Source organism: Solanum pennellii, chromosome 6 (assembly GCF_001406875.1).
Source record: "Solanum pennellii chromosome 6, SPENNV200".
Taxonomy (NCBI): domain Eukaryota; kingdom Viridiplantae; phylum Streptophyta; class Magnoliopsida; order Solanales; family Solanaceae; genus Solanum; species Solanum pennellii.
This window is the reverse complement of record NC_028642.1, coordinates 40,040,253-40,050,935: the sequence shown is the minus strand read 5'-3', so window position 1 is coordinate 40,050,935 and position 10,683 is coordinate 40,040,253. Positions and strand designations below refer to the sequence as shown.

Here is a 10,683-nt window from a genome sequence, read left to right as displayed (position 1 = left end):
AAAGAAAAAAAGAAAAAAATAAGATTTTTAATAGCTATACGCGCTCAAGGAGAGTGGAACACACTCTTTTTGTCATGTCTCATTTTGTGTCTAATAGGAATGATTTATGAATAAATAAGATGTTCAATAGGTACAAGCCTTAGTTGAAGTGTGTAAGTGAAATATGTGGACAACTTTAGGTGGTTGTAGATGACTTAAGCCTATTAAATATAAATATTATTGGATGGTAGAAATTTACTCTTTTTTTTAATGAAATAGTAATGCATGAAGAATTTGAAAAGTCAGTTTTCGATAATAATAATAATAATAATAATAATAATAATAATAATAATAATAATAATAATAATAAAAGTGAGAAGAAATTTAGGAAAAAGTTAAATTGTTGTTTTTCCACTATATTAGATTAAAATGTTATAAAATATCAAACTTATTAAATATTCTATCAATAATTAAGAATATCATATTAATTTTTTACAATAATATAATCAATATGTATTTAAGTACTATAATACTGATGGATTAATTTCCTTGGTACTGCAACTTATTTCAATATTTTAGAATGACTTATCATTTTTCCATACCAATTTAATGTTTTAAAGTTCTTTTCAACTTTTAATTTTATAAATAGTCAAATCAGTGAATATGCTAAACTAGATCAATTGATGTTCTGCCCCTCCCCTTCTTCTTCTAAATTCATCTTCAATGTTACTGGTAAGAATTCCATTGATATTTCTCATATGTCGGTTCTCTTAACCATCTATTAAATTATTATTATGCTTGATTATGATTATTCTTTGCTGCTGATGATTCTATCACGACATACATATTTTCTTTCATTATAAATTTCACATAAAATGTTGGTCCACTAGACTTTCTTATGAATTTTTAGTTTATTGGTTATTCTTTTTTATTCAGATTAATATATTGTTTTGTGTTTAACATTTTTCATTTTGTATGTATATGATGACATGTATATTTTTTTGTTTTGTTTTTAAAGTTAATTGGGTTGATATTACACATATTTCAATACATAAATTAGAACTATATAAATTTTATATAATAATAAAAGGTCAAACGTGCAAGACACGTTCTCAGAACTAGTAATATCTATAAACTCCCTAACTTGAATTTTAAATTACTATAAAATCCCCAACTTAAAACACCGAAATTATTATATATTCTATTTATAATATTAAATTTATATACACTATATTATATTAAATGTACGCCTTTTCACATTGATGGGTAGTGACTTTTCCGAAAGGTTCTGACTTTTCTTTTTATAAAGTTGTGACTTTTTTCGATGAGTTATGAAATTTCCAAAATATTTTGATATTTCAGAAGGGTTGTGAATTATCTGAAAAGACACAATAAACACTTTTTTCATACTATAAATAGAGGGGGTTTCTCACACTTTTAAATTACGAATTTTATAAGTTTTCTATTATCCTACTTTAAAGAAGGAATATTGTGAGAATTGTTCGATTATGCAATTACAATATTTCTTTGTGGATAAATTAGATAAAAAATAAAAGTTGATGCAAAAAGGAGGATGGAATAACCCAACTTCAAACGAGAACAATATTGTGATTATTGATATGCACTCATTTTCATAATCATAAAATATACTTTTGCAGGAACTGTTCCTTGACAAGAAGTTCAATGATTTTCTGTTGCACAAACTAAAACTTGGTGTTCGAAATCTAAAAAGTCTCGAACAGTTGGAGAAAAAGTATTTGATCAAAAATTTGTTTGAAGAATCCAGACAACTTTAATAAGTACTCTTTCGTTTCTATTTATTTGTTGTATTTTTATTTTATTCAGTTTGATATAGAATATTTTTTTTCTTGGGGGTGAGAACACATTTTTGAGACCACAACATTGAAAGACTTTTTTTATATATTATACATATGATTCTTAAATTAAAAGTCTTCTTTATTTTTTAAAAGTTCATATCAAATTAAAATAAGACCAATCTATATCCATCTCTTTTTTTTTTAATCTATACTCAGGGGCGTAGCTACCCTTTGGCTAGGGTGTCCAATTGGACAACGTCAAAAAATTACATTGTATTTATAAGAAAAATAATAATTTAAATGGTTAAATAACGCATTTTGGACACCCTGAAAAACAATAAAAATTTTCTAGCTTAATGGTTTCAGTTGTTCAACTCTTACTAAGTTCTTTGCAACTTGCCAGGTTCGATTCCCGTTAAATGACTTTGATTTTTTCCTTTCATCTAAAATTTAAATGAATTGTTTAATTTAAAGTTAATAATAAAATTCTATTTATTTATTCCATTAAGCTATTAAAAGTGAAGATACTTTATATAAATTCTCTTTTAATATAACTCGTTGATACTATTATTTATTTTTTATTTTTCGTTGTTAGTCATCAGAGGTTTGTGAAATGTTGAAGTATAAAAGTGATTTCACTCTAAACTGAAATATCTCTCTTTTTCTTTTTTTGTTCACTTCATATCAGATAAATGTGAACACTAAAGCTAAATCTTATGTAGTTTGATTAAAAAAAATTTTGGTACAGTTTAATTAAAAAAATAAATCATTGATGTTATGTAGTTTGATTTACAAAATTTAAGTACACCTATTTTTTAAATTATTTTCACGAGCTATGAGATTTTTGGACACCCTTCGTACAATTTCTAGCTACGCCACTGTTTATACTATCTTAAAAGAATGAATTAATAACTTAAATGTTAAATTATTATAACACCCTCAACTTAAAACACCAAAATAGTACATCTTCTATATTTTATATTATATTATATTTATTTGTGTATATTATATTAAAGGCATATAACTTTTCATATTAAAGAATTGTGACATTTTTGAAAAGTTATAATCTTTATGATGAATTGTAACCTTTGTGAAGAATTGTGATTTTTTCGAAAAATTCTTTAAAACACCTTTGTAAGTCTTCCTTGTTTGTTTCTTTGTATCATCACATGAGCACACCTTTTGTTGAGGAGAATGGCAAAAACATTCACTCAAAAGAAGTTGTCTATACAAAAATAGTAAATTATCTAACTTGTGCAAGTTTGTGCTACAATTTCTAATATTAAAGAATTTAAAAAGGAGTAGGCAAAATCCATATTCATTTGAACAATGTAAACAAAGTACATTTTCTTCTAGCTAAGACATTTTTCCAAACACCTGGTAGCCATCAAAAATCTTTCAATAGAAAAATCGCATATGCATGCTCCATTAAATTTTAAATCTCGCTACAACTCAAAAATAAAATTAAAAGAATGATCATACCAATTAAGTGATTGTGCTAAAAAAAAGTAAAAAATTCCATAAATGATGGACTTTGCTTCATATGTTAGGATTGAGAGAATTCTGTAAACTTAGCGACACACGATTTAGAATTTAAAAGCCTAAAGAAATAAGTAGTGAAAATTCCAAAACTTGAAATAAAAATGATGAAGAACTAAAAGAATCATCAATTGTAATGCAAATTTTGTGCTCTTTGCTTCTTTGTCCTCTTCCTTAAATTCTAATTTACACAATAAAATACTCAATTTTTGATGATTTGATTCTGCCCGTAGTTAACTCGTTAAAATACACAGAATGTGATGACGTGTTAACACTTATTCTATTTTTATTTAGTGTAAATTAACGTAGATTACGATTGATCTGTTATCGTATTTTATATTCGAAGCACCTATCAAATTAATATTTTCTGTTTAAGATTACTCCACTCTATAATAAATATGATTATCCTTCTCAAGCAATGTAGGGTCAGTGTAAGATGTATAAAACATAATTTAAAGATAAAAGATAAAAATGAGAAATCTAGAGTGTTTTATTGAGGGTGACTTGATGAGATAAGGGGTCCAAAAGTCAAATTTTAGAAAGAGAGGGTCTAATATTTATTTATTTAGGCTTTTGTTTAAATAAAATAAAAATTGTCATATTCATCTTTAGGGATGCAATAGTTTAAATAATTAAAAAATATTATAAATTCATTGTATTATATAGATTCATTAATTTTTTTTAAAAAAAAATTAAATTTATTGAATGAATGCTTTGAAAGTGATGAAAACAATAATTCTGTGAGTGATATTCCAAAAGTCACTAAACTAGCGGATACAGACTCATTGACCTTTTCGTTAACTTATTTTCATCATACTTTTGTGTGTCACGATTTAACTTGTCCACATGTCTAACCTATTTTTGTCCTATTACACACACTTTTCATTTTCTTAAAAAAAAAAAGGGTATTGCTTTAGAAAAAGATTTTATCCCACAAAATAAGTATCGATATCGATTGGGAGAAGTTTTAAAATCAAATTTTAAATATGAACAGAAAAATTGTTAGAATGTCACCTTCAAAATGAATCATGTAGTGTACAATATAAATTTAATTAAAGCTTCGATATTCATGATATAAAACATTGAAAATTAAAAAAAAAATCCTTTTAGCAAGAATTGGACGGTTCGCCATAATATTTTATAGTAGCATCTGGAGTGCAGTATAAAGTACCATTTTTTGTCATCAAATCAAGTAGACACTTCAACCTTTTCCTGTTCTTCATCTAAAAAAAAAAATACTTCAAATTAAGTAATTTCACTATTTTTTTCTTTTTAAGAATTTGTGGACGAAAATCCAAAATTCAAGAATGGCAAAGTGGAGTGGCATCGTTGCTGTTGTGTCTTTAACGGTGTTTTTGATGTCAGTGACGGCGGCAACAGTGCTTCCAATTCATCCTTACTTGAAAGTTGAAGACACATTCATTTCTCAACTCTATGATACTTCCAACTATGGATTTCTTCAAATTGACAATGGCTTGGCTCTAACTCCTCAGATGGGGTGCCTTATTTTTAACTCTACTTCCTTCTTGTGTTTCTTTTTTTCCATAAATTGAACCTTTCTAGTTCAATTTGTGTTAAAAGTTGCAACTTTATAGTTATGTAATTAATCATATTTATGGAACAGGTGGAGTACTTGGAATTTTTTTGCCTGCAATATAAATGAAACAGTCATCAAGGAAACAGGTAATGCTCTGAGTATTGCACCTTGTTTTGGTAGATTCTTGAGAATATTCCATTGTAATCCCACAAGTGAGTTCTTGAGAAACTAAAGGCTCTCCTTTAACTGGGGAATTTCATTTGTTACATGCATTGATAAAGAGTTTCTTTGATGTCCTTTTCTTAGAGGTTCATGTCAGTTAAAATGACTTTACATAATTCTCGTGTTTGATGCACTTGAGGGTCTTTTTGGAAAAAAATATAAGGTCCACGTACACTCTAACCTCCCCAGACCCCGCTTAGTGGAATTTTATAAGGTATGTTATTCTTGTTGTATCTTATGCTCTTGTCCTGGGGAGAGAATAAAACAGGATTGAAGGTTTTCATTAATTTGGATTGTTTGGGGAGAAGGGAAGGAATTTTCTTCAACTGTTTGGAAAGTCTTAACTATGCTACTTTCTGATGCTGTTTTTGGGGTGGGAGTGGAGTTGTTGAAATTGTGTTAAATGTTTTATTAGCTCACACGGAAGTGTTGTTTGGCAGCTGATGCACTCATTTCAACTGGTTTGGCTAGCCTGGGTTATACTTATGTCAACATTGGTAAGATTGTGATGAACTTGGATTTCCTTTGCTTTTAAGGTTTGAATCTTGACATTTTGATATGCTTTCTTCTTGGTAGACGATTGTTGGTCCAGATCGAGACGAAATTCGAAGGTGCGTCTACATTTCTAAGCTAGGATGTTATTCCTCAACATTGTGCTTTCTTCTTTTGTTATGATTATATTATTATGACGATGGTGTTCAGACCAGCTAGCGTGCACGTTGACTCTTCCGCCGGGAGCCTTCATTCCTGAACATTTTTCATGCCTTGATTCCCTATATCTTTAGAACTTTGGTTCTGAAAGAGCTAACTGATTTCCTCATTTAAGAACTTTTGTTTGAACTTCCCTTTTTAGCCATTTGTGGATGTGTGAGATGCTTATCATCTGTCAATCCTTGTGCAGGGTGAAATGATTCCTGACCCAAAAACTTTTCCCTCTGGAATTAAAGCTCTAGCTGATTATGTGCACTCAAAGGGACTAAAACTTGGTGTCTATTCTGATGCTGGGTAGGACATATCCCAAATACCTGGTCTGATTATCTTTTGACTATGCCAATATTAGATGAAAATACATTTTCTCGTCTGGTATTAAGCGTTTGTTCATACTCCTGTTTCTAACTGTTCGGTTAATGGATCATGTAGGATTTTTACATGTCAAGTTCGGCCAGGTTCGCTGTTTCAAGAAAAAAATGATGCAGAACATTGGGCATCTTGGGTTAGTTTGTCCTTTTTGTTCCATCAATCCCATTACTCAGTAACTTCCACCTTATTGATAAACACAATAATGTTGATTTCCGAGTGGAGTTACATATACATATGGTAATAAACATTAACAGAAGAATATACTTTGCTTCTTCTTCCTCTTTTTCTTTTTCATTTTCTGGTTGATATTATAGCCTTTTCCATTTATTGTCCAAGAGCCTTAGAGGTTAGAGCATCACTGGTTGTAGTCAGAGAGACTTAGAGCATAATGCCAAAAAGCTTGATATGACTTCAAGTAAATAATGGTCTTTGCTTATGCCAAAAAAATAAATGAAGAAGAAACTATACAGTTGCATATGTTGATTAAATCACTAGCTAATATTGTTAATTGCATTTCTTATACAAGGTAAGACGGTTTTACTTGAATAGTGGTTAACATGTTAGTGTTGGCGTTGCTTTTCATTTATTTCTTTTGGTGTGGTAGATGATTTACTTTGCATTTGCTAACTAATATTGTGGTTGTTCAACTACACAGGGTGTTGACTATTTGAAGTACGACAACTGCTACAATCTGGGCCTCCCACCACAAAAAAGGTTCAGCTCTTAGTCTGTGAGGTCTAACTTAATTGTCTTTAAGTGTGTAATTAGATCTGAATACTAAGACATTGTTTCCAGATACCCAGCCATGCGGGATGCCCTTAATGCTACTGGACGAACCATGTTTTACGCACTTTGTGAATGGTAAGTGTAACTTAGAGACACTTTCTTTAATTTGTACTGGAGTTCTTTACCAGCATCTTGAGAGCTTTCTTGGTGCTTTTGTTATTAAATTTGGCAGGGGCATTGATGACCCTGCCAAATGGGCAGGAAAAATTGGAAACAGTTGGCGTACAACAGATGATATCAATGATACATGGATAAGGTTCTAACTTACTTCATCTTATTTGATTATTAATAAGGAAGCAAGATAAATTTCATCTTCTTGTTGTTATTTTATTCTGTAATCGTATATCATTATGGTAAATAAAGATATTTATACATGTATGTATGACCTTTGAAATTTAGAGATTTTGATTGTAGTTCTACTCTTAAGTATGAAACATAGCTGGATACTTATAAATATGCAAGCTTAACATAACAGTAAGACAGCTCTTTTGCTGTGCTTATCACTTGGTTTTTTGCTTTTTCTGAAATTTTTCTCTGTTCTAATAAACATCAGACTAACTGATATATTTTATTTATTTACTTTTTTAGCATGACAACCATTGCCGATATCAATAACAAGTGGGCTTCCTATGCTGGACCCGGTGGATGGAACGGTAGGTGATGATCCTGATTCTCTAGATTTTTAAGCATGACTAAGACTGAGTTTAACCTTATATATCTTCTGGCAGATCCTGATATGTTAGAAGTTGGGAATGGCGGCATGAATTACCACGAGTACAAAGGGCACTTTAGCATCTGGGCTCTGATGAAGGCAACTCATGACTACTTTTTTTTAAATTCCTCTCTTGTTTTCTCTTTTTGATTGTCTGATGGAATACTTTGTATCCAGTGCCTTTTCAAAACAATTTCTCCGTAAAAACAACAAATTAGTGATACAACCTTTCTTCAGTGAAATTGCTTCCTGGTTTAAATGGTGTATGAGTGTGAGTTGGTAATCCTTGTATAAATAAGGATAAAAAAAAATAGGGGATTGAATGTGGTCAATAGGGACTAGATATTTTATTCAGAAAAAAGGGGAAAATAGTGTTTGGAAGCTTTAATGTGTATTTTTCATTACTAGTCCATCATACTGCATGAGTTTATTCGTTCTCCCCTTCTTTTCAAACATTTATCATGTTCTGGTACATATGTGAGAAAAGAAGTGGTCTGTTATGTTGGCTATTCATGGAAATAAACATTGCCTTTGTGTGCTTCAATACTCTTACTTCATGACCTGACTGTATGCTTCGATTGTAGGCTCCACTTATAATTGGTTGTGATGTCAGAAACACCACTGCTGATACTCTAGAAATTCTTTCCAATAAAGAGGTTATCGCTGTTAACCAAGGTAAAGAGCTTTATATTCCTTATAACCCATTCTCTACCCTTATTTTATCAAGTGAGGAGGTCATACTATGTATCTTTGGATCGTATCTGGTTAATTAGCCCAAATTTTTTACTTTCAATGTGCATATGATTTTGAATTTTCGATACAAAATAATTCATGAAAAGATAACTTCTTCACTTTTACAGATCCCCTTGGCGTTCAGGGTAGGAGAGTTTACTCTTCTGGACCAGATAGTTGCCAGCAGGTCTAGTTGCACCTTGTTTCTCATTTATCGTTTCTCATTATCTACATTTTGCACCATTTGTTACTTATTTCAGTATCTGACATAAGAGCCCTTTGTATGGGTGTAGTTTAAACACAAAATACTTCGATGCTTTCCCGAAATGAAGTGTCCTTACTGTTGAAACTTTTTTTTTTGGAACAAATAAGCTAGAGGATGATGAGAATTTGATTGATAAGTTTCCTACCTATTAATTCCTCTAAAGAATAAAAGATCATATTGAGAGGTAGATAACATACCCAATGCATAGAGAGGTAGATGCTGACAATAATTACAATTATAAAAAAAAAAAAGAACAGAGAGAATGAGACAGAGAAATATATAATGGTGTCGCTCCCCTAGCACTTATGTGGACCGTTTGGAGAGAGGAATAGGAGCGCATTTTAGGATGTAGAGAAAGATTTAGTACAATTAAGGTATAGCCTTTCCTTATTTCTTTTTGATGCACCCATGAGGTTTCGACTTGTATAGATGATTAGGTGTTTTTAGTTGAAAACCATGTATTTTTGTAAGGTTTCTGGTTTCTGCTTTTTGGTATAATTATTGTATATGGGCACAGTTTTTCCCTTTCTTTCATGAATTATTACCTTATTGAGAAAAGGAGTATCTACCAGCTCAAGGGCATACAAGCAGCCCTTCCATCGGACATAAGATTGAACTGCTATTTTACCTGGAATTTACCAAAGTTTTTTCCCAGCCCTAGATGCCACTTAACTGCAAGAAATGTATCCATATAACCCTAGGTTTGACTCATTATTTTATCAGCTGAAAAGCGCATTTCTTTTTTCTTGACACATTGGAATTTAGTTTTAATATGGAGTTTTCTCAATGTAACAAAAACTTCCATTCTTTTGGGTGGATGAATTTGCTACACAATCACAAAGATGATCGCGTGCTATATGTAGAGAACCATGGTTTTGCCAAAGTTCGTCACTAGTTCCTTGTGATATTCAAGTGGCAATGCAGCCACTATGAGAATTTAATACCCACGTGTTCAACTGATTAGTCAAGATGTGTTATGTCATGTAGGATTTGCCCAAAAAATTCTGTCAAAAGTAGTTCATTTTGTTGTCAGTATTATTATTAATAATAGTGAATGCTGCGATCATTGGATTGGACTGTTGGGCGGGGATGTAAAGGATTAGGATAGCCCCCAACTAATTTAGATTAGGCATACTTGTTGTTGTGGTTATTGTTATTATTATTATTACTGATTTTATTGTTGAGATGCATTTGGATGTATTTTCCTTTTCTTTTGGGGGGAAGACGGAATAGGTTTGAGGGGTTTAAACTTTTCTGTGCTCTACCAAACTGTTATTGTATTGTTTTTTTAATTTTATATTATTCAGGTTTGGGCCGGTCCATTGTCTCGAAACCGTTTGGCTATGGTACTCTGGAACAGATGTTCAAAAGCTGCAACTATTACTGCTAAATGGAGTGCCATTGGACTAGAACCCTCGATTAGCGTCTCTATGAGAGACTTGTGGAAGGTGAGTCTGCATGGTGTATAGCCAGCTTTATATCAACCACTGCTAACTCCTGTTTTGTTGATATATAGCCTGCCATCTCTTTTTGGCAACTTGTAACCCCGAGATCGCTTGTGACTTAATTCTTGCTGATACATCTGAATTAGCTAGCATCATTGCGTTGACTCAGCATACTAGCATCATTATTCCAAAAGTTTACCCTGATCGCATTTCCTATGTTGAAATTTTGCAGCATAAAGTTGTCTCAGAGAACACGGTGGGCTCATTTAGTGCCCGGGTTAATGGTCATGGCTGTGAAATGTACATTTTAACTCCACAGAGAGCTACTCGATCTTCTATATAACTGAAGTGCAAGAGGAGTTCGCGGCTTGTACAACCTCAATAGTAGGCTTCCCTGTTAGTCTTTCTAATCTACATCTCTGCCTACTGTTCTCTTCATGCTCTTATACATTACTAGTTCCCTTTGAACTTGCAATCTAGTAAGTCGAATTTGTAAATTGGTTTCCATATGAATATAACTTTTTATGTTACTGAAAGTATTTATAGAAATAGATTATTTTTGTGGTCTA

The 10,683-nt window shown here is 31.4% G+C and overlaps 1 protein-coding gene across 2 annotated transcripts; it reads left to right on the top strand.

The window, feature by feature from the left end:
* The first annotated feature begins 4,392 nt into the window (after positions 1 to 4,392).
* On the top strand, positions 4,393 to 10,683 carry LOC107021283 (alpha-galactosidase 3). Of its 2 annotated transcripts, XM_015221910.2 has the most exons (16): positions 4,393 to 4,527; positions 4,613 to 4,833; positions 4,960 to 5,018; positions 5,535 to 5,591; positions 5,671 to 5,705; positions 5,996 to 6,099; positions 6,235 to 6,307; positions 6,830 to 6,888; positions 6,970 to 7,035; positions 7,133 to 7,216; positions 7,549 to 7,613; positions 7,689 to 7,771; positions 8,257 to 8,347; positions 8,533 to 8,591; positions 9,977 to 10,117; positions 10,347 to 10,683. In XM_015221910.2, the coding sequence occupies exons 2-16, from the start codon at positions 4,643 to 4,645 to the stop codon at positions 10,455 to 10,457; spliced, it is 1,278 nt and encodes a 425-aa protein (XP_015077396.1). In that variant the 5' UTR covers positions 4,393 to 4,527; positions 4,613 to 4,642; the 3' UTR covers positions 10,458 to 10,683. The 2 variants fall into 2 exon arrangements, with proteins under 2 accessions (XP_015077396.1, XP_027773916.1); XM_027918115.1 differs by having other exon boundaries at positions 4,422 to 4,833.